This window comes from Mobula hypostoma, chromosome 6 (assembly GCF_963921235.1).
Source record: "Mobula hypostoma chromosome 6, sMobHyp1.1, whole genome shotgun sequence".
Classification (NCBI taxonomy): Eukaryota; Metazoa; Chordata; class Chondrichthyes; order Myliobatiformes; family Myliobatidae; genus Mobula; species Mobula hypostoma.
In genome coordinates this window covers 109,333,313-109,357,812 of record NC_086102.1, presented here as the reverse complement: position 1 = coordinate 109,357,812, position 24,500 = coordinate 109,333,313, and the positions used below count along the sequence as shown (strand labels likewise).

General features: G+C 41.3%; 1 protein-coding gene across 1 annotated transcript in view; it reads left to right on the top strand.

Moving 5' to 3' along the window:
- The window catches only part of LOC134348286 (ATP-binding cassette sub-family B member 6-like), a 246,262-nt gene that overhangs the window by 155,462 nt on the left and 66,300 nt on the right, over positions 1–24,500 (top strand). Inside the window, exon 16 of the mRNA XM_063051431.1 lies at positions 21,314–21,488. Coding sequence (XP_062907501.1) covers positions 21,314–21,488 — 175 coding nt within the window. The remainder of the gene's footprint in view (positions 1–21,313; positions 21,489–24,500) is intronic.

Genomic DNA, 24,500 nt, shown 5'->3' with positions numbered 1-24,500 from the left:
CTTTGTCTCCTGCCAGTCAGCCAATCTTCTATCCATGCTAGTATCTTTCCTGTAATACCATGGGCTCTTGTTAAGCAGCCTCATATGCAATATCTTATCAAAGGCCTGTCAAGAACCTAAGTAAACAACATCCACTGACTCTTCTTTATCTCTCCTGGCTGTTATTTCCTCAATGAATTCCAACAGATTTGTCAAGCAAGATTTTCCCTTAAGGAGATGATGCCGACTTTGGCCTATTTTATCATGTGCCTCCAAGTACCACGAATCCTCATCCTTAAAAATGATCTCCAACATCTTCCCAACCACTTAAGTCAGACTAATTGGCCTATAATTTCCTTTCTTCTGTCTCCCTTATTTCTTAAACAATGGAGTGCCATTTGCTATTTTCCAGTCCTCCAGAACCATACCAGAATCCATTGATTCTTGAAAGATCAATATTACTTCCTCCACAATCTCTTCAGCTATCTCCTTCAGAACCTGGGACTGTAACCCTTCTGGTCCAGTTGACTTAACTACCCTCAGACCTTTTAGCTTCTCAAGTACCTTCTCATCAATAATAGCAACTACACTTCCGTCCTCTGACACTCTTGAATTTCTGACATACTGTTAGTTTCTTCCACACAAAATGCTTATTAACTTTGTCCACCATTTCTTTATCCCCCATTACTATCCACTCTTTCACTTTTAATATATATTGAAAAACTTTTGGTATCCCCTTTTATATTTTTGGCTATTTTTCTTTCGTATTTCATCTTTTCTTTTCTTATGGCTTTTATTGTTGCCTTTGTTGGTTTTTAAAAACTTCTTAATCCTCCAACCCACTAATTTTTGCTGTATTATATGTCCTCACTTTTGCATTTATGCTGTCTTTGACTTCCCTTGCCAGCCACAGTTGCCTTCTTACTTTAGAATACTTCTTCATCTTTAGGATGTCTCTATCCTGCCCCTTCCGAATTGCTCCCAGAAACTCCAGCCGTTGCTGTGACGCCATCATCCCTGCTAGTATCCCCTTCCAATCAACCTTGGCCAGGTCCTCTCTCATGCCTCTAATTCCTTTTACTCCATTGTAATACCGATAGATCTGACTTTACCTCAAGCTAGAGGGTGAATCCTATCATATTATGATCATTGTTTCCCTTTCCTTAAGCACCCTAATCAAATCTGGTTCATTCATTACACAACACCCAGTCCAGAATTGCCATTCCTGTGGGCTTAATCACAATCTGCTCTAAAAAGCCATCTTGTATGCATTCTATAAGTTCCCTCTCTTTAGGATCCAGCGCCAATCTGATTTTTCCAATTTACCTGCAAATTGAAATCCCCTATGACTATTGTAGCAATGCCCTTTTTACATTCCTTTTTCTATCTCCCCTTGTAATTTGTATCCCACATCCTGGCTTTCTGTTCGGAGGCCCATATTTAACTCCCATCAGGGTATTTTTACACTTGCAGATACTTAACTGTATGCACAAGAATTCTACATCTTCTGATCCTATGTCACCTCCTCCTAAGGATTTTATTCCATTTGTTACCAACAGAGCCACCCCTCTGCCTACCTGCCTGTCCTTTCAATAGAATGTGTATCTTTGAATGTTAATCTCCCAACTATGATCTTTTCACCCATGACTCAGAGATGCTGACAACATCATACCTGCCAATCTCTAACTACGCTATCAGATCATCTAGCTGATTCTGTATACTGCATGCATTCAAATCTAACACCTTCAGTCTTGTGTCTATCACCCTTTTCAATGTTGTCCCCATGTTACAATTCAACTCACCCCAGTGACAGCAATTTTGCCCTGTCAGCTACCTGTCCTTCCTCACAGTCTCATTGCACACTGCATCTGCTTGTATAACAATTGCCCCATCCTCAGCCCTATCACTCCTGTTTCAATCCCTCTGTCAAATTAGTTAAAACCCTCTCCAACAACTCTAGAAAACCTGCCTGCAAGTAAATTGGTCCCCTTCAGGTTCAGGTATGGCCCGTCTTTGTTTGTACTGGTCATACTTTCCCCAGCAGAGATCACAATGATCCAGAAATCTGAAACCCTGCCCCCTGCACCAATTCCTCAGTCACATATTCATCTGCCAAATATCCTATTCTTTCTATTCCTGCTTTCATCTTTCTACCTAACTCCTTATATACTGTCTTCGGGACCTCCTCCCTTTTCCTACCTATGTTGTTGGCACCAATATGTACCACAATTTCTGGCTGTTCCCCCTCCCCCCTTAGAATGCTGTGGACCCAATCCGAGACATCCCTGACCCTGGTATCTGGGAGGCAAAATGCCATCTGGGAGCCTTTGTCACGTCCACAGAATCTCCTGTTTGCTCCTCTAACTATGGAATCCCCTATCACTAATGCACTGTCCTTCTCCCCACTTCCCTTCTGAACCACAGAGCTAGACTCTGCCAGAGTTCCGGTTTCTCATGGTAGATTGTCCCACCGGAGATCCGTAGCGGTACAGTATAGTCATTATTGAGGGGGAATAGCCACAGAAGTACTCTGCACTAGCTGCCTGTTCCCTTTCTCTCTCCTGAAAGTCACCCAGGTGCCAGCCTCCTGCAGCTTAAGAAGGACTACCTCCCCCTGTAGCTTCTGTTGATCACTTCTTCATTCTCCCGTATGAGCTGAAGGACATCAAGGTGCATCTCCAGCTGCTTAATACAGTCTCTGAGAAGCTGCATCCTGATACACTTCGTGCGAGTGTAGTTATCACGGATGCTGGAAAATAAATCTCAAGATAGTATATGGTGACATACAGTCAGTGGCCACTTTATTAGGTACAGGAGTGAAATCTCATGTGGTCCTCTGCTGCTGTGACCCATCCACTTAAAGGTGCAGTGTGTTTTGCATTAAGAGATGCTTTTCTGCACACTACTGTTGTAATGCATGGTTATTTCAGTTACTGTCACCTTTCTGTCAGTTTTAACCAGTCTGGCCATTCTCCCCTGACCTCGCTCACCAACAAGGCATTTTCGCCCACAGAACTGCTGATCACTAGATGTTTTTTTTTGCAGCATTCTTTCTAGAGACTGTTGCACATGAAAATCCTAGGAGATCAGCAGTTTCTGAGCTACTCAAACCACCCCACCTGGCATCAACAATCATTCGACAGTCAAAATCACTTGGATCACATTCCTTCCCCATTCTGATACTTTGTCCAAACCTCTTGACCATCTCTGCATGGTTTTATGCATTGAGTTGCTGCCACATCAAGTCAAGTCAAGTTTATTGTCGTTTAACTATATATCTGTATACCACCAAATGAAGTGTGTCTCCAGACCAGGGTGTAAAGCACAGCAGTACACATATAACACACAATAACTTAGGAAAGTAAGAAATAAATCTACAAATACATTATGCTTAAATAAACAAGGTAAATTGCATAAATTAAAAATTGTAGGGTTCGGTACAAATTATCTGTGACACTTCAAATGTGATGTGGCAGGGTGTTCAGAAGCCTAATGGCCTGAGGGAAGGAGCTGTTTCCCATCCTGACAGTTCTTGTCTTTATGCATCTTAGCCTCCTGCCTGATGATAGAATGTCAGACGATGCTGGATGGATGGGTTAGATCCTTGACAATACTAACGGCCCTGCGTATTCAGCACTCTTGATAAATGTCCACGATGGATAGTAGGGAGATCTCTGTAACCTTCTTGGCATTCTCACTGTCATTTGTAGGAACTTACAGCCGGGTCCTCTGCTGCTCCCATATCAGATGGAGATGCAGCTTACCAGGACATTCTCAATGATGATCTTGGAAAACTCAGTTAAGATTGGAACAGGAGGGGGAGCCTCACTTGCCTGAATCGCCTCAGGAAGAGAGCCACTGCTGTGCCTTTTATTCAGGGAAGTGATATTGAGGGACCAGATGAGGTCATCTGTGATGTGAACTCCCAGGAACTTGGTGCACTTAGTTCTCTCTATGAAGGAGCCATGTATGCACAGAGGGGAATGGTTCTTCTTCACCTTCCTAAAGTCTACATTCATTTCATTGGTCCCCTATATTTTCAAACTTAGAGTGCCGCATGATTAGATATTTACATTAATGAGCAAGTGTACCTAATAACGTAGTCACTGTTTGTATACGTAGCTTAATAATAAATTAACTTTGAAGTTTGAACACACAGTTTCCATTCTTTCAATATTCCTCTTACCACCTTGCCTAACACTGAAATTGCATTCCTAGCTTTAGCCAAAATGTTCACTCATCCTTGATCTTCTTCTTCATCTTGGCTCCCACCCCTCCCACACAATTTCTTCTCAAAATTAATTATAAAGGACTCCTGTGATCCAATACCAGACTCTACCTGCTATTAATGTTATTCAACATTAACATGCAGAGTCTCTTTAGGTGTTCACTGACTTGATCTTCACTAGAAGAATGAAGATCAGATTTCTTGCCATTCTGCCTGGTATCTAAAATCTTGAATCTTCACTGTGGCTTAAATCTGGATCTTTCATTAACTACCAATTATCACTCATTCCTTCATTTTAGCTGATATGGGAATTGGCAAATTCAGATCTCTTGTTTATCAAAGTCAAAGTAAATTTATTGTCAAAGTCATACGTGTTACCATATACTACCTTGAGATTCATTTTCTTGCAAGCATTTACAAGAAAATGAAGAAATACAGTAGAATGTATGAAAAACAATACATAAACAAAGACTGACAAAAAGAAACAATGTGCAAAAGAAGACAAATTGTGCGAATAAAAAATAAATAATGATGAGAACATGAGTTGTAGACTCATGAGTTGTACGGTCCTTGACAGTGAGTCTATAGGTTGTGGAATCAGTTCAGAGTTGAGAGGAGTGAAGTTATTATCCACACTGGTTTGCGAGCCTGCTGGTGGAAGGCTAATAACTGTTCCTGAACCTGGTAGTGAGGGTCTTGAAGCTCTGTTTATTATATGTTCTTCCCTTTTGTGTCTCCTACAAAATCCCATTTTGACTCGAGCACTGTTTCTACATTTGGACAATACCTCTCTCATATAGAAGAGAAAGCGCCTGTACATTTATAGCAGTTATCTTAACCCAGATTATTTATATCGGACAATATGCATTGTTCTGCTGTTAGTTGGTTGTGTGAAAAAATGTTGTCCTGAATTTTTTTTCTTGGTTAGTGATATGGATCCAGTCTAGTTTATGAGCTAGAGTCTCTGAAGTAGATACCTAGTTGTATAGTCTATGTCCCTTTGATCCTTACCCATCTTTATCGATGCACATAGAAAGCATCCTACCCAGATACATCACAGCTTGGTACAGTAACTGCTCTGCCCATGACCACAAGAAACTGCAGAGTTATGGAACACAGCTCAGCACATCACGGAAACCAGCCTCCCCTCTATCTACACTTCTCATTGCCTCAGTAAACAGCCACCATAATCAAAGACCTCGTCCACCTCAGACATTCCCTCTTCTCCCCTCTCTCATCAGGCAGAAGATACAAAAGTCTAAAACTACATACCAACACATTCACAGATAGCATCTACCCCACTGCTGTAAGACTGTTGAACAGTTCTGTAGCATGATACGATGGGCCTTTGACCTCACAATCTACCTCGTTATGAGCTTGCACATTATTATCTACCTGCACTGCACTGTTGCAATGAAATCATCTGTATGAACAGTGTACAAGACAAGTTTTCACTGTACCTCGGTACTTGTGACAGTAACAAAAACCAATTTCTGTCGCAGAGCAATTGAGTGGTAAAGAGGTAGAAAGAACAAATCCAGAACATAGGAGTCATGGTCTCAGTGTAAATAATTGGATACAAGTGGTCTCTTTATTACAGCGGTAACCATCAGGCTCCTGAACCAGCTGGATATCTTCACTCACCTCAACTCTGAACTGATTCTGTAAACTATGGACTCAATTTCAAAGACTCTACATCTCATGTTCTCAGTAATGGTTATTTACTATATATTATTATTATTATTATTTGCACAACTTGTCTACATCTTGCACATTGGTTGTCCATTTTTGTGTAGTTTTTCAATTATTCTATTGTATTTCTTTGTTCTATTGTGAATGCCTGTAAGAAAATGAATTTCAAGGTAATATATGATGACATATATGTACATACTTTGATAATAAATTTACTTTCAATTTTGAACATACTGTTTCGATTAGGTATATTGCAGTACCTCCTTTTGCCACCTTATCAAACTCATGAACTGCATTGACTGCTTTAGCCAAGATGTTTATTCATCCCCTGATCTTTTCCCTCACCTTGGCTCCCACCCACCCCTTCCATTCTGTTTCTTCTCAAAATCAATTGTAAAGGACTCTCTTAATGCAATATCAGACTCTAACCAATTTTGCTGCTGGTAGTATTAATGAGCACAGTCTCTTTAGGTATTCACTCGTTTGATCTTCACTGGAAACATGAAAATCAGGTTTCTCTCCATTCTGTCTGGTCTCTAAAATCTTGAAACCTCATGGTGGCTAAAATCTGGATCTTCTATTAACTATTGCTTTCTTTTAGCTCATATGTGGTACCCCATTGCTAAATTTAGATTCCTTGCTTATCAAAGTCAAGGTATATTTATTGTCAGAGTATATATATGTTACCATATAGAATTTCATAGTTCCAAGTAAATTTATTATAAAAGTACATAGGGTATATGTCACATATGCAACCTTGAGATTCATTTTCTTGCAGCTATTTACAGGAAAATAAAGAAAGGGTCTAAATAATGATGGTCTAAATAATTGACCATAGTTTAGTTAGTAAAGATCTCTGATTCTCTGTGGTCAATAGATTGTTAACTGGAGGGAGAGGCAGGGCAGGAGGTAGGAGAACAGCTCTTATCTTTTTGATTGTCGAGAAAGCACTAGGAGCATTATTGCCGCCTTGTGCCTTCATGTCATGATATTGATTGTGGGGTAGGGGGAGGGTTGGTGAGGGTGGGAGCGGGTAAGCCCGAGGCCCCTGACAATGGCGTGACCTTTCCAGCACGATGCTTCAAAGCACAGGATAGCAGCCCATCAGGAAGCGTAGTAAGATCAAAGGTAATTCTCACAGACTGAAGCCAAGTTGATTGCTAAGAGATCAAAGCATGGGGAAGGAGGAGTGGGGGAGCTGGGAGGAGTGCAGTACATCTGAGGTAATTGATTCCATTACTCTAACCAAATCATGAAACATCTAAGTGGATACTGGAGCCCAGAAAAATTAAATTCACTTGGGTGGAGCTTTCGTGCTTATGGTCAACAATGAATAAGGTTTAAGTGGTGATGAGAATAGGGAAGGAGCCATCATTAGCATCAGGGTGCCACAGTAGCGTAGCAATCAGCGCAACGCTGTTACAACTCGGGATGTCAGAGTTTGGAGTTCAGTTCCGGCATCTTCTGTAAGCAAGTTTGTACGTTCCTACCCACGTGTGTGTGGGTTTCCTCCAGGTGCTTTGATTTCCTCCCACATTGCAAAGATGTACTGGTTGTAGACTGGCCTGTGATTAGGCTAGGGTTAAATAAGTGAGTTGCTGAACAGTGCAGCTCGTTGCACCAGAAGGGCCTGTTCCACACTGTATCTCAAAATAAATAAATAAATCAGAATCAGGCTTAATGTTACAAGCATATGTCATGAAATGTGTTGTTTTGTGGCAGCAGTACATTGCAATGTATAATAATAAAAAACTGCAAATTACAATAAGAAAAAATAGATATAAAAGAAGGAGAGCAAAAAAAAAGAAACTAGTGAGGTAATGTACATGGATTCATGGTTCATTCAGAAGTCTGATGGTGGAGGGAAAGAAGCTGTTCCTAAGATGTTGAGTGAGTGTCTTCAGGCTCCTATACCTCTTCCTTGATGTTTGCAATAAGAAGAGGGTATGTCCTGGGTAATAGGGGTCCTTAAAGATGGATGCTGTCTTTTTTAGGACATCGCCTTATGACGATATCCTCAGTGCTAGGACGACTACTGCTCATGATGGCTGAGTTTACAATTTTCTGCTGATTTTTCCGATTTTATGCAGTGGCCCCTCCATACCAGACCAGTTAGAATGCTCTCCACGGTACATTTGCAGAAATTTGCTAAAATACCAAGTCTCCACAAACTCCTAATGAAATATAGCCATTGTTGTAATGTTTTGCAATTGTATCAATTGTAATTGATCTTTGTAATTGTAACAATATGCTGGGTCCAGGATAGATCTTCAGAGATGTTGATACCCAGGAGTTTGAAATTGCTCTCTCTTTCCACTTCTGACCCCTTGATGAGAACTGGTGTGTGTTCCCTCGACTTCCCCTTCCTGAAGTCCACAACCAGTTCCTTGGTCTAACTGACATTGAGTCCAATAGTTTCCATGTTAGAATGAACAATAAAAATCACGCAGCACAAGCTTGACTAGAGGCCTTAGGAATGGTAGAATAGCTAAATGACCCTTGCAGATTACATCCTTTCAAACTTATAAAAACTGATTCAGAGCTGTTAATTGAAAGAGACTTGAAATCCAGACAGTTGTTAACTAATTTCAACAATTAAAATTAGAATTCCAATTGATTGTCTTCACCCACAATGGCATATAAATTGTATAGTAGTGTAGCGGTTAGCACAATCGCTTTGCAATGCTAGCAACCACCAATCAGGCTTGGCAATATACTGTGAGTCAGTATGGTGTGAGACTGAAGATGGAGGCTGCAAACTCCTTACAGACAGTGGCGGAATGATACCTAGGTCGCTGTCCTTGTGAACTGTTACGCTAACTGCTACACCACCACCTTAAGAGGATGAGGGCAATGGGAACTCCTCCATCTGTAGTCTCACACATTCTCCAGTGTATTTATAGTTATTGTGTCCTACCGAAGGGTTTCGGCCTGAAACATCAACTGTACTCTTTTCCTAGATGCTGCCTGGTCTGCTGAGTTCCTCTAGCATTTTGTGTGTGTCGCTCAGATTTCCAGCATCTACAGATTTTCTCCTGTTTATATTTATTGTGTTATTGTTTATTATTGTGTTTTTCATCTTATTGTGTTTTTTTGTGCTGCTTCGGAGCTGGAGTAACAATTATTTTGTTCTCTTTTACACACGTGTACTGGAAATGACATTAAGCAATCTTGAATCAGCACATTGCCAGCCTTTCATTTTGTTGTGACCGAATCCTGAAATTCCTTCCCCAACAGCATCATGGAAATGCCTTCTCCAGAAGGACTGCAGCAGTACTAGAGATGGTTCACCGCCATCTTCTCAAGGATTGTTGGAATGGGCAGTGAATACTGGCTTGTCAGTGATCTCGAGAAGCTGCCACCACCTCCCTCCTAGCAATGGGCTAGTATCCGAAGGGGAAGTTCAGCCCATCATGGATCTTGAGTTCCCTTCTCTGCTGAACTATCTATCATCATTCACTGGAATGTAGGAAAGAATCTGAGCTGTAAAGATTTTTAAAAATAGCTCTATTTGTCACTACATTCTAAGGAATAAAGTCCTTACTATTCAATCTTTTAACTCAGTGTTCAAGTCCCGGCAACTCATTGTAAATTTTCTCTGCACCCTTTTAATCTTATCAATAGCTTTCCTGTAGAAAAGTGACCAGAACTGCACACAATACTCCAAATTTGGCCTCACCAGCAACACTTGTGCAGATAGAAAATGTTCTGGGTATTTTTTAAAATGTGGTTGATATCTAACAAGCTTAAACTTATATGAAATACACTGTTTATATGTTCATTGAAAGCATTGTTTGTGTTAACGAACAACCAATACAGTCAGAGGCTGTGCTGGGGGCAGCCCACAAGTTGGCAGCACCAACATAGCATGCCCACAACTTACTAACCCTGACCCATACGTCTTTGGAATGTGGGAACAAGCCGGAACATCTGGAGGAATCACACAGGATCACACAGGACAACGTACAAGTTCCTTACCGAAGTGTAATTGAACTTAGTGCACTGGCACTGTAAAATGTTGTACTAACCACAGTGCTATCCTACCACCCCAACTCTAGACTTCTAGTCACCCCGATCACCTTTAATCAGTGAACCTGTATCCCAGGAGAGGATGAAATTTGATCACATTACGTCTGTTCAGCTTTACTCCATCTCATTAACTACAAAGTGGCCTTCACATGAAACATCTGTGTTTCTTGGCACCACACGCCTGGCTGATTGAAATTAAAACCAACTAACCTTTCCTTGTATATACCACAAACAGTGTATTTCATAGAAGTTTAAAATTGTTGGAAATCAAACACATAAAAGAACATCCAAACCATCCTATCTGTACCATTGTTGCTCGTGAGGCCTAATTTGGAGTATTGTGTGCCGTTCTGGTCACCTACCTACAGGAGTGATATTAATAAGATTGAAAGAGTGCAGTCTTTCTTCGTGTACTTCACATCATAGAACATGGAACAGCACAGCACAGGAAAAGGTCCTTTGATCCATGATGTCTATGCTGAATTAAACTAAATCTCTCTTGTATGTATGTACGTGATCCATATTCCTCCATTCCCTACTTTTTCATGTGTCTATCTAACAGCTTCTTAAACGACACTATCATATCCTCTCCGTTGGACAGGAACTAATCTCCATAACAAAACGGAAATTGTTTGACCCCTGCTAGCTCCATTCCGGAACCAAAATCCTTCCAACCTTGGTCAGCGATTTACAATTGATGTTCTTTGAAGATGCACTCACATGAGAAGCTTCTAGATCATTAATACCTTCATTGAGTTATACAAGAGTTATACAAGACAAAAATCCTTAACCAACTACTCCCACTGTTCAATATTCTTGCAGTTAAGATTTATGAGAAGGGTCTGATCTCAATGTGATACATTCTATATCTCTGGAACCAGCTCTTAACCAGGGTAGTTCCTTAGTGGTGTATCTACTGCGGCATGGGAAAATCTTCGTGTATGGATGTAACAACTAACTTGAATGTTGTTTTGTATTTGTACCTTCCCAGTAGCTCCCTGCAGCAACACGCACAAAATGCTGGAGGAACTCAGCAGGTCAGGTAACATGTATGGAGGGGAATAAACAGTCGACATTTCAGGGCAAGACCCTTCATCAGGACTGGAAAGGAAGGGGGAAGAAGCCAGAATAAAAATGTTGGGAGAGGAGAAGGGGTACAAGCTAGAAGGTCTGGGTGAACACATGGCCAAAAACTCAGAGAGCAGCAGAGATCAAGGAGAGGGAGCAGGAAGAGAGGATCTCACTGAACACCCATCAAAGAGAAGGTTTAAGCTTCTTCAGGGGAGGCATACTTCGAAGAGACTTTGTAGTGGAGCAGGAAATCATAAACACAAGGGATTCTGCAGATGCTGGGAATCCAGAGCAACACACACACACACACACACACACAAAATGCTGGAGGAACTCAGCAGGTCAGGCAGCACCTATGAGGGGAATAAAGACCTGAAGCCCTTCATCAGGACTGGAAAAGAAGGGGGCAGAAGCCAGAATAAGGAGGTGGAGGGAAGGTGGGTGGGTGCACATGGACAGAGAGGGCAGCAGGTGAGAGAGGGTCTCACTGAGCTCAAGTCAGGTTTATTGTCATTTAACTTTGTACATGTATATCGTCAAACAAGACGTTTCTCTGAACCAGGGTGTAAAGCACAGTAGTACATGTAACACACAATAATTTAGGAAAGTAAGGATAAAATCTACATATGAATAGCACATAAATAAAGTGCATAAATTAAATATTGTAAGGTACAGAGCAGATTAACCAGTGACACTTTGAATGTGATGTGGCAGGGATTCAGAAGCCTAATGGCCTGAGGGAAGAAACTTTCCCATTCTGATCGTTTTTGTTTATATGTATTGGAATCTTCTGCCTGATAGTAGAAAGTCAAAGAGGATGCTCTCTCACTGAAGCTCCCTGCAGCAAACTTTCCCTGCACTGATTCTCTTTCTTTGAAGCTGCACTGATCGCTCTAGTGGACCAGAGTCTGTCCCCAGATTACCATTCCTTTCATGTCCTTCCCTCACATGGGACTTATTACCAAGAGCCTTTTCTGCCTGTGCCCGAGGCTTGCACAGGGTTGATCACAGAACTGTGAGCAGCTGCCAGCATCTGGACGGATTGAGATGCAATTTAAAAAAAAACTGACTTGACACCTTGTCTCCTTGATGTTAATCTTGGCGAACAGCACAAAGTGGCCGTTTGCGTATATGTTTGATGTATACCTGACACTGACGTCCATATGCTGCAAAGCTCTTGCAAATGATTCCAGCTTTCTTTTTATTATTATTTTTAAATTATTTTTTAAATAGAATACAAGAGCAAGGATGTAATTCTGAGGCTTTATAAGGAATTAGTGAGACTGCACTTGGAGTATTGTAAGCAGTTTTGGGCACAATATCCAAGGAAGGATCTGCTGACACTGGAGAGGGACAAGAGGAGATTCATGAGAAATATCCTGGGATTAAAAAGGTTATACTACGAGGAGTGTTAATGGGTCTGGGCCTGTACTCACTGGAGTTTAGAAGAATGAGGGGGATCTCATTGAAACCTATTGAATATTTAAAGACCAAGATAGAGTGGATGTGGAGAAGCTGTTTCCTATGGTGGGGGAGTCTAGAACAAGAGAGCACAGCCTCAGAATAGAAGGATGTCCCTTTAGAACAGAGATGAGGAGGAATTAAACAGAGGTTGGAATTCATTTCACAGATGGCTGTACAGGTCAAAATCATTGAGTATATTTAAAGCAGAGGTTGATATGTTCTTGATGTTTAAAAAAGTCAAAGGTAATGGAAGAAGACAGGAGACGGGTTGAGAGGGATAATAAATCAGCATGAAGGAATGATGGAGCAGATTTGATGGGCTGAATGGCTTAATTCTGTTCCTTTATCTTATGGTCTATCTGCTTCATATACTCCCAACCCACCCACTCCCTCTGTAGAACTATCAGCTGGAGGAGAAAAAATTCAATCCCCCTTATTCCAAACATTTAAAAAGGTCCTGTATATTGAACTTAACACCCTGGTTAGACCACACTTGGAGTATTGTGTTCAGTTCTGGTCACCGCATTATAGGAGGATGTGGAAGCTTTATAGAGGCTGTAGAAGAAATTTACCCGGATGCTGCCTGGATTAGAGACCATGTCTTACCATGGTAGGTTAAGCAAGCTAGGGGTTTTCTCTTTGGAGAGAAGGAGGATGAGAGTCAGCATGATAGAGGAGGGCAACTTTACTTTTGAAATTTTATTTAGGGATACAGCGCAGAATACAGCTTCCGGCTTTCGAGCCATGCTACCCTGGCAACCCCCAACAATATCAATGTAACCCTATCCTAATCATGGGATAATTTACAATGACCAATTAACCTACATGGTATGTCTTTGGACTGTGGGAGGAAACCAGAGCACCTGGAGAAAACCCACACATTCCACGGGAAGGACGTACAGAGACTCCTTACAGAGGAGCTGGGATTGCTAAACGCTTGAGTGCTCGGTGGAGGGTGCTGATGCTTTTTTGCTGGTCGGGTTGGGGGTGGGGGTCATTGCCTTTCTGCTGCTTGTGCATGGGAGGTGGGGGGGTGCGAGGCTTTGGGGTTCTAATATTTTGACTGTCATTCATTCTTTGGGGCCTTCTTTGTTTTCAGGGGGTCTGCAAAGAAAAAGAATTTCAGGATGTATATTGTTTACATTTCTCTGACATTAAATGCACCTATTGAAACTCCAGACTCTGAAGCCCCAAGATGATAAAAGGCGTAGACTGAGTGGACATCCAGAGTCTTTTTCCCAAGGCAGATATGCTAATACCAAGGGGCATAACTTTAAGTTTGGGATGTCAGAGTTAAGTTGTTTTCACTGAGAGTGGGATGGCAAAAGAGGCAGAAACATTAGGGGCATTTAAGAAACTCTTAGATAGGTACATGAATGAATGAAAAATTCAGGATAATGTGAGAAGGAAGGGTTAAATTGATCTTGGAATAGGATAAAGGGTTATCAGAACATTGTGAGCTGAAGGGCTTGTATTGTGCTATAGTGTTCTATGCTCTATGTAACTGGCTGCTTGGCCAGCTCCCTCTCAGTGTTAATGCCAAGCGAAAGTCTCTTCCCACATCTTCGAAGCTCCTTCATCCTGTCCTGCTGTTTCTTTTTTGGGTATTATTTAGCTTTTTCATTAAACTTTTTCCATTTAGTCAGCCAGTGACTCTCATGAGGGCCACATCATTAGCAAAGGCCAAGAAAGTGCAAAAGCCAATATGACTACATTGAAACCATACCTGCTCTTATCCAATGATTGTAACAAAACGTCCACCATGATGTTACACAGAATCCTCTTCAAGGAGTCAGAAGTTGAGAGGGTCAGTAACTTTAAATTTCTTAGCATTATCATATCAGAGGATCTGTCCTTATACCACCATGTAGGTGTCATTACAAAGAAGGCTCAATAACGCCTCTACTTTCTTCATGGTTTGCGTAGATTTATCATGTCATCCAAAACTGACAAACTTCTATAGATACACAGTAGAAAATATCTTACCTGGTTGCATCATGGCCTGGTATGGAAACACATTTGTCCAAGAATGGAAAAGCCAACAAAAAGTAGTGGATATGGTCCAGTCCATCACAGGAAAAACCTTCTCCACCATTGAACACATCTACAAAGCATGCTACAACAAAAAAGCATCATCCTTCATCAAGAACCCCTACCATCCAGGCCATGCCTTCTTCTCACTGCTGCTATTGGGCAGGAGGTACAGGAGCCTCCGGTTCCACACCACCAATTTCAGGAACAGTTGTTACCCTTCAACCATCAAGCTCCTGAAGCTGTGTGGATAATTTCATTTACCTCAACACTAAACTGATTCCACAAACTATGGAACACAGACAAAATACTGGAGGCACTTAGCAGGACAGGCAGCATCTAGGATAAGAGTAAACAGTCAACGTTTTGGGCCGAGAGTCATCATCAGGACTGAATGAAGGGCCTTGGTCCAAAACGTCGGTTGTTTACCTTTTCCATAGATGTTGCCTGTCCTGCTGAGTTCCTTCAACACTTACATTTTGTGTGTGTTGCTTGGATTTCCAGCAGCTGCTGATTTCCTTGTCTTTGTGTTACCACAAACTATGGACTCACCTTCAAGGACTCTTGTTCTCAGTATTATTTATTTACTTTTTTATTATTATTAATTTTTTTTTGTATTTGCAGAGTTTGTCTTCTTTTGCACATTTGTTGTTTGTCAGTTTTCGTGTATATCAATAAAAAAATGATTGATTCTACTATATTTCTTTGTTTTACTGCAAATGTCTGCAATAAAATGAATTTCAGGGTAGTATATGGTGACATATATGTACTTTGATAATAAATTTATTTTGAAATTTGAACTTTAGAATCGGGAAAAATGAGTTACGTGCTTTACCCCTCTTAAAATAGGGATTAGCCCGACCTTGCCATTCTCAAGAAGAGTGCAAGAGTCCACATGTACATCTAAAATGAGGCTCAAAAAATGGGCACAAAACCCCATTCAGCCCAAGGCTTTAACAGTAAGCCTATGGCTGACAGGGTATCTCTAACACACCTGTTTTAAAATTGAAAGTGAAAAGTCTAGCATTCTTATTTGGCATGTTCTTCAATTAACAACTTTCATCCCCATTCCCATCCTTTAGCCTCAGGACTAAGATCTCACACCTGACTTTCTAACTTAATGGGAGAACAAAAGAAAGGCAATTCTGTATTTATCAGCCATGATGGAATGCTGGAGCAGACTTGATGGCCAAATGGCCTAGTTTTGTTCCTGTGTCCTAGGGTCTTATGGTCTTATATTTAGAAGCCAGAGCATACCCAGAGAGAGAGAAATAAGACCATAAGATAGAGGAGCAGAATTAGACCATTCGGTTTATTAAGTGTGCTCCGTCGTTCCATCATGGCTGATCTATTATCCCTCTTAACCCTATTCTCCTGCCTTCTTCCTGTAACCTTTGACACTTACTAATCAAGAACCTATGAACCTCCACTTTAAATATACCTAGTGACTGTGTGTGGAAATGAATTCAGAATCAGAATCAGGGGTAATATCATTGGCATATGTCGTGAAATTAGTTGTCTTTGCACCAGCAGTACAATATAATACATAATAATAGAAAAAATGTGAATTACTGTAAGTATATATTAAATAGTTAAATTAAATACATAGTGCAAAAATAGAAATTAAAAAGTTCAAAGTAAAAATTATTATCAGAGCACATACATGTCATCACATACAACCCTGAGATTCTTTTTTCTGCGTAAATCGTGGTAACTCTATAGAGCAGTGACTGTAAGCCTTAAACTGTACAAATGCAGATAATAAATAAAAAGCATGAAATAACAATATAGGAGAGTCCTTAAATGAATGTAGTTATCTCCTTTTGTTCAAGAGCCTGATGGTTTAGCAGTAGTAACTGTTCTTGAACCTATTTAGTGCAAGTCCTGTGGCACCTGTACCTTCTACCTGATATTAGCAGTGAGAAAAGAGCATGGCTTGGGTGGTGAGGATCTTTGATGACGGATACTGCTTTTCTTTGGCAATGTTTCATGTAGACGTGCTCAGTGATTGGGAGGGTTTTACCCATGATGTATTGGGCCGAATCCACTAACTTTTGTAAGATTTTCTGCTTAGAAGCATTGGTATTCACATATCAGGCTATGATGCAGTAAGTCAATACACTTTCCACCACACATCTATAGAAGTTTCCCAAGGTTTTTAATGACATGCAGAATTTCCGCTGCAGTAGGGTAGTGTTCATGGGTTCAATATCCATTCAGAAATCAGATGGCAGAGGGGAAGATGTTCCTGAGTTGTTTAGTGTGTGCCTTCAGGTTTCTGTACCATCTTCCTAATGATGGCAATGAGAACAAGGCATGACCTGGTGATGTGGGTCCTTAATGATGTTTTTGAGGCTTCGCTCCTTGAAGATGTCCTGGATACGACGGAGGCAATTGCCCATGATGGAGTTGACTAAGTTAACAAATCTCTGCAGCTTATTTCAATCCTGTGCAGTACCCCCCCCCCACCATACCAGATGGTGGAGTGTCATTGGTGACATACCAAATCTCCTCAAACTCCTAGTTAAATATAGTCAATATTGTATCTTCTTTGTAGCTGCATCAATATGTTGGGTCCACGATAGATCCTCAGAGATATTGACACCCAGGAACTTGAAATTGCTTGGTCTTTCCAATTCTGATTCCTCAATGAGGACTGGCGTGTGTTCTCTTGTATTACCCTTTCTAAAGACCACTATCAGTCTTACTGACGTTGAGTGTAAGGTTGTTGTGCAACACCACCCAACCAGCTGATCTATCTCACTCCTGTACACCCTCTCATCTCCATCTGAAATTCTGCCAGCAATAGTTGTATCATCATCAAATTTATAGATGGTATTTGAGCTGTGCCTAGCCACACAGTCATGGGTGCAGAGAGAGTAGAGCAGTGGGCCAAGTACAGATCACTGAGGTGCGCCAGTGTTGATTGTCCAATCAGCACAGATTGGGTCTTCCACTTAGGACGTTGAAGATCCATTTACAGAGGGAGGTACAGAGGTCCAAGTTCTGGAGCTTTTCGATCAGAACTGTAGGAATGATTGTATGAAACACTGAGCTGTAGTCAAAAAAACAGCTTTCTGACAAAGGTATTTGTATTGTCCAGGTGATCCAATGCTGCATAAAAAGCCAATGCAATCATATCTGCCGTAAGCCTATTGTGGCGATAGGCAAATTGCAGTGAGTCCAGGTCCTTCCTGAGATAGGGGTTAGTTCTAGCTGTAACCAACCTCTCAAAGCACTTCATCACCATAGATGTGAGTTTCAGTAGTCGTTAAGGCAGTTCACACTACTCTTGCTGGGCACTGGTATAATTGTTGCCCTTTTGAAGCAGGTGGGAACTTTCGACTGTAGCAATGAGAGATTGAAAATATCTTTGAACAGCTCTGCCAATTGGATGGCACAGGTTTTCAGAGCGATGCCAGGTACTCCTTCGGGGCCTATCGCCTTGTGAGGGTTCACCATCTTGACTGAATACCTGATGTTGACCTCCAAGACAGAGATCACAGGGATCCTCACAGTTGTAGTTTTATTCTCCCTTTCAAAGTGTGCATAGAAGATGTTGAGTTCATTCGAGGAGTGAAGCATCACAGCCATTCATGATGTTAGGTTTCACTTTGTAGGAAGTAATGGCCTACAAAGCCTGCCAGAGTTGATGTGCATCCAATTCCACCTTCAATCTTGTTTGAACTTGTTCCTTCGCTCTTGAGATAGCCCTCTGCAAGCTGTACCTGTTTTTTTTGTACAGACCTGCGTTGCCAGACTTGAATACCATAGGTCTCACCCTCAGCAGACTATAAACCTCCTGGTTCATCCACAGTTTTTGATTTAGGTATGTACAGTATGTTCTCGTAGGCACACACTCATCCATACCGGTTTTAATGAAGTCAGTGACAGCTGTGATGTACTCATTCAAACTTGAAAATGAATCCCTGAATACAGTCCAGTGCACCAATTCAAAGTGGTCCTATAAGTGCTCCTGCACTTCCCTTGTCCATATTTTCTTGGTCCTCACTACTGGTGCTGCAGTGTGAGCGTGGCATAGTACGATAAGGCTCTTGATGGTGGTATAACCAGTCTGTTGGTTCCTCTTAATAATTATTTGGAGACTTTTAAAATCCTCCAAAGCTGGAAAAGCTGGCCTGGTTAAAATCCTCCAAAATGATAGAGAAGGCATCAGGATGTTCTGTTTCATGCTCGTTTATTACATTGCTCAGTTCGTCTACAGCCTGTTTGACGCTACCAAGGTAATCACTGAAATCTCCTGCAGCAGATAAAATAAATGACACTTGATCGCGAGATGTTCCAGGTTGGGTGAGTAGGTCTGGGACAGCACCTACACCACAAGGGTTTGATCATAAAGCATACTCTACCTACTCTGCCTCTGAAAGACTCAACAGTCCTACATTGGTAGTGTATTGTGAACCCATCAAGCTATATTGCTGCGTCCAGGATGGTGAGGGCAACCAAGATTCCGTGAAACAAAAAATGTAGCAGCTTTTAATGTCTCTCTGATGCAGCAATCTACCTATGAGATCTTCAGTTTTATTTACCAGATACTATATGTTTGCCAGCAAGATGGTCAGTATTGGAAGTCGAAAGCCATGCTTCCTTAGACAAATTTTTAAACCAGAGCGACATCCTCTCTTCCACTGCCTTAAAGGAGAACCGCGCTGGTGACCAGAGTCCATTCAAATTCCGTCGACTTTGAGTAGATATAGATTTTTAAATCATTTTAAAATGATATTAGTAGCTGTATAGACCTTTGATTTAATTGTGGTTCTCAGCTGCAGCAGTCTGAAGGGGGAAATATTTGATGGTTTCCATCGGAGCTGCTCGCACGAGTTGCCTTCTTGATGTCACCCCAGAAGTAGAGAATTCCACGGATTCACCACCCTGTAGCTAAAGGAATTTCTACTCATCTCTGCTGTAAAGGAACGTCTTTCTATTCTGAGGCTGTGCCCTCCAGTCCTAGACTCCCCCACTATAGGAAACATCCTGTCCACAGCCATCAAGGCTTTCACTATTTGTTAGGTTTCAATGGGATCACCCCTTGTTCTTCTGAACTCCAGCGAATACATGTCCAGAGCCATCAAATGCTCCTCAAGTGCCCCTTTCCATCCTGGGATCATTATCGTAAATCTCCTCTTTCATAGATATGGAGCCCAAAACTGCTCAAGGTGCTCCTAATGGAGTCTGATCAATGCCTTATTGCAGCATTACATCTTTTTATATTCTAGTGCTAACGTTGCATTTGCCTTCCTTACAACGATTTAAGCTGCAAATTAACCTTGAGGAAATCCTACACCAGGACTCAACAAACCTGTTTGCACCTCCGGTTTCTGAATTTGTTCCCTGTTTATGACAGATGGCAATAGACCCAGCAATCAAACCTGAGACCTTGGTCTCAGTAGCACTGTCACATGCTACTTTCACCTGTAGCTGCTATACCCACTCAACTAGTCAGAGATATAGACCCATTCATTTATAGCGTATTATAAGCTTTGTGAAAGGTCAAGTCCTATTGGTTAAAATGCTGTAGGAAAATAGGCTGCCAGCTTCCTATAATAGTAACTACATAAAACATCAATTGCCTGGAAAACACTTAAATATTATCTTTATTTATCTTATGTACATATATAGCTAGTGTGCCCAAGACCTATGCACAGTACCGATTTTGTCAATGTGGAGTGGAGAGAGAGTTTGTAAATCTGGCAGGAGCAAAGGATGTTGGGAATAGTGAGGGTGAAATGCAACAGGAGGGATATGAGTCAGGTGGCAGAGAAGAAGTGTCAGGAGTAGATACATCCAGCCCTGAAACACCAGGCAAGGTGTGTGTGTGTGTATATATATACACACACACATATATGTACACACATACATACACACACCCCCCCCAAGACTTTTGCACAGTACTGTACATCGAAGCATACTGTGAAACGCATCGTTTCCATCAATGATCAACAAATTGGAGGATGTGCTGAGGACAGCCTGCAAGTGTCACCATGCTTTCTGTGCCAGCTTAGCAAGCCCACAACTTACAAACCCTAACCTGTACATCTTTGGAATGTGGGAGGAAATCGGAGCACCCGGAGGGGTGTTTTAGGAACACCTTCTTCACCCTGCCCCTCCCCTCACCCTCCTAGCCATCAGATTTCTGAGTGGTGCGTGAAACCACAAATACTATTTTGCTCTCTTTTTTCACTAATTATTTGTGTATTTTTATTTCTTGTAGTTTATAGTATATGTTAATGTATTGCAATGTACTGCTGCCACAAAACAACAAATTTCATGATGTACAGTATGTCAGTGATAATAAACTTGATTCTGATTCTGAAACCCACAAAGTCACAGAGAGAACATACAAACTGCATACAGAGAACAGCAGGAAATGAACCAGCATTAACACTGAACTGATCTTTGAACACAACCTATGGACTCATTTTCAAGAACTCATGGTCTCAGTATTATATATTTACTGATTAATTATTCCTATTAGTTGTTTTGTATTTGCACAGTTGGTCTTTTGCACATTAGTTGTTTGTCAGTCCTTGTCTGTCTGTAGTTTCGCATTGATTCTATAGTATTTCTTTGTTCAACTGTGAATGACTGCAAGAAAATGAGAAAGAATATACATACTTTGAGAATAAATTGTACTTTGAAATTTGAACTGATCACTGCAAGTCATCATGAGATGGTGAAAGACCCGAAAGGAAAATGTTTTACTTGTCTCTTGGCGTTGCAAGCAGTCCTGATTTGGTTAATGTAATGCTGACTGAGGTCCTGAGGTTTCTTCTGAAGATCTCCATATCTGTTTGGCAGGTGAAGCAGCATTCTTTGCGTTCACACATTGGGGTAGTGCCACAAGACACCGTCCTCTTCAACGACAACATTAGGAACAACATTCGGTATGGCAGAGTGACTGCCAGCGATGAGGAGGTGGAAGAGGCCTCTCGAGCAGCCGATATTCATGAACGAATTATCACATTTCCTGAAGGTACTGATCTGTATTTTTGATGTGTTTAATCAGGAGATGGTCTTTTAAAGCCTATGATTAAAGGTTTAAAACATTTGGAACTGGCATCCTATGTCCACAAAATCATCAGATTACTGCATGTTTACTTGCAGGCATGTTATTGCTATCACTATATGCTAGCAAACATTCTTCAGAATTAGAATAAACTTTATCACTGACTGTCATGAATGTCATGAAATCTGCTGTATTGCAGCTGCAGAAGAGCCCAATACATACAAAAGGATTAATATGTGTTACAATAAGAAATATAAAAAAGTAAATAAGCAATATAAAAAAAGATTTTTAGATCTCTTAGCTTTAAAAAAAAATTAAATAAGTAGTGCTAAAGTAGAGCAAAATGGTGAGGTAGTATTCATGGACCATTCTGAAATCTGATGGCGAAAGGGTAGAAGTTTTTCCTAAAATGTTGAGTGTGTGTCTTCAGGCTCCTGTATCTCCTCCCTGATGGTAGTGATAAGAAGAGGTCATGACCTGGATGGTAAAGGTCCTTAATAATGTATGCCACCTTTTTGAGGCATTGTCTTTTGAAGGTGTCCTCATTGGTGGGGAGGCTAGTGCCTAAGATGGAGCAGGTTCAATTTACAAGCTTCTGCAGCTTTTTCCGATTCCATGCATTGCCCCCCCCCCCCACTCCAGACGATGATGCAACTTTCCGCATCTGTACATCTGGAGTCTTTGGTGACATACCAAATCTGCTCAAACTCCTAATGAAATATAGCTGCTGTCATGAATGGAAGTTTGAGTGTGTTCTTCAGCAATCTTTAATTGCCATGCCATTCTCTGGGTCCTCGTCCCTGATTAGCTGAATAGATGCGTCACCCACAAATGAAAATGGCACATCGCTCTGTAACTGAGAACTAAGTCACAGGCTTGACTGCTGGGTCTGTTCCCCTCTCTTTCTGGAGACTGATTTCTAAGCCTATTCTGGCCTCTAAACGTTAACAGTGGTCACTCACCTATTGACCCTCTACTTTTGGAACTGCATTTTAATGGCACCGAACCATTTGACAGGCAGGCCACCAATATGTCTCAGATATCAGACAAATCTAAGTCCTGAGGCATGCAAAGTGTTGGACTCTTGGGCCTCACAGTCTATCTCATCATGATCTTGCACCCAGGGAGTCTGCAGAAGACCTCCAACAGATTGGTAGAATAGGCAAAGACATGGCAGATAGAATATAGTGTAGGGAAGTGTGTGATCATGCACCTTAGTAGAAGGAATAAAGGTGTAGACTATTTTCTAAATGGGGAGAATATTCAAAAATCAGGTGCAAAGAGACTTGGGAGTCAAGGTTAACTTGAAGGTTGAGTCAGTGGTATGGAAGGCAAATATGTTAGCATTCATTTTGAAAGGACTAGAATATAAAAGCAAAGATGTAATTCTGAAGCTTTATAAGGCATTGATCAGTCTGCACTTGGAGTATTGAGAGCAGTTTTGGGCTCCTTAAAAAAATAATTCTGGTATTGGAGAAGGTCCAGAAGAGGTTCATGAGAATGATTCCAGGAATGAAAGGGTTAACATATGAGGGGTGGTTGACAGCTTTGGGCCTGTACTTGCTGGAGTTTGAAGGAATGAAGGGTGATCATATTGAAACCGATTGAAAGGCCTGGATGTGGAAAGGATATTTCCTACAGTAGCAGAGTCTAGGACCAGAGGGCACAGCCTCAGAATAGAGGGACGTCCATTTAAAATAGAGATGAGGAGGAATTTCTTTAGCCAGAGGGTGATGAATCTGTGGAATTCATTGCCACAAAGACTGTGGAGGCCAAATCATTGGGTATATTTAAAGCGGAGCTTGATAGGTTCTTGATTAGTAAGGATGTCAGAGGTTAAGAGGAGAAAGCAGGAGAATGGTGTTGAGAGGGATAATAAATCAGCCATGATGGAATAATGAGACAGTCTCAATGGGCTAAATGGCCTACTCTGCTCGTATGTTTTATTGTCTTATGTATTCTACTCACCTAGTGGGAGTAGAATAGGGGGCTGAGGGCACAACCTTGCTTTCTCTTCCCCTCCATCGGGCAGAAGATACAAAAACCTAGAAGCATGTACCACCAGGCACAAGGACAGCTTCCACCCCACTATTATCCGATACCTGAACAGACCCCTTGTACAATAAGATGGACTCTTTGTCTCACAATCTATCTTGTCATGATTTTACACATTAGCAATTACATGCACTCTCTTGGTAGCTTTTACACTTTATTCTGCATTGTTATTGTTTTACTTTCTTCTAGCTCAATGCACTATGTAATGATTTGACCTGTATGAACTGCATACAAGATAAGATTTTCACAGTTTTTTGGTACATGTGACAATAACAAACCAATACCAATGCAAGTCTGTGAGCCTGGGGCCAAGGACTGGTGGCCAGAGGCGGCCATGTGTGTGTGTGTGAGAGAGAGAGAGAGAGAGAGAGTTAGGTGGAAAGGCATTTGTTTTGCTGTTGCGTTCTTGTTCTGTCATTGTTGTTGTTGTTGTTCTGCTGAACACTGATGGTATGTTATGTTGGAGCCAGAATGTGTGGTGATACTTATCAGTAAGATTGAAAGAGTGCAGAGGAAGTTTACAAGGATGTTACTGGGACTTGAGGACCTGAGTTATCAGGAATGGTTGAATAAGTTAGGACTTTATTCCCTAGAGCATAGGAGATTAACAGGATATTTGATAGAGCTATATAAAATTATAAGGATAGGTGGAGTAAATGCAAGCAGACTTTTTTCCCACTGAAATTGGGCGTGACTGGAACTAGAGGTCATGGGTTAAGGGTGAAAGGTGAAAGGTGAAATGTGGAAAGGGAACATGAGGGGGAACCTCTTCACTCAGGGGGTGGTGAGAGTGTGGAATGAGTGCGGAAGTGGTGGATGTGGGGTTGTTTTCAACATTTAAGAGAAGCTTGCATAAGAACATGGATGGGAGGGATATGGAGATTTATGGTCAGATACTGGTCGATAGGACCAGGCAGAAAAATA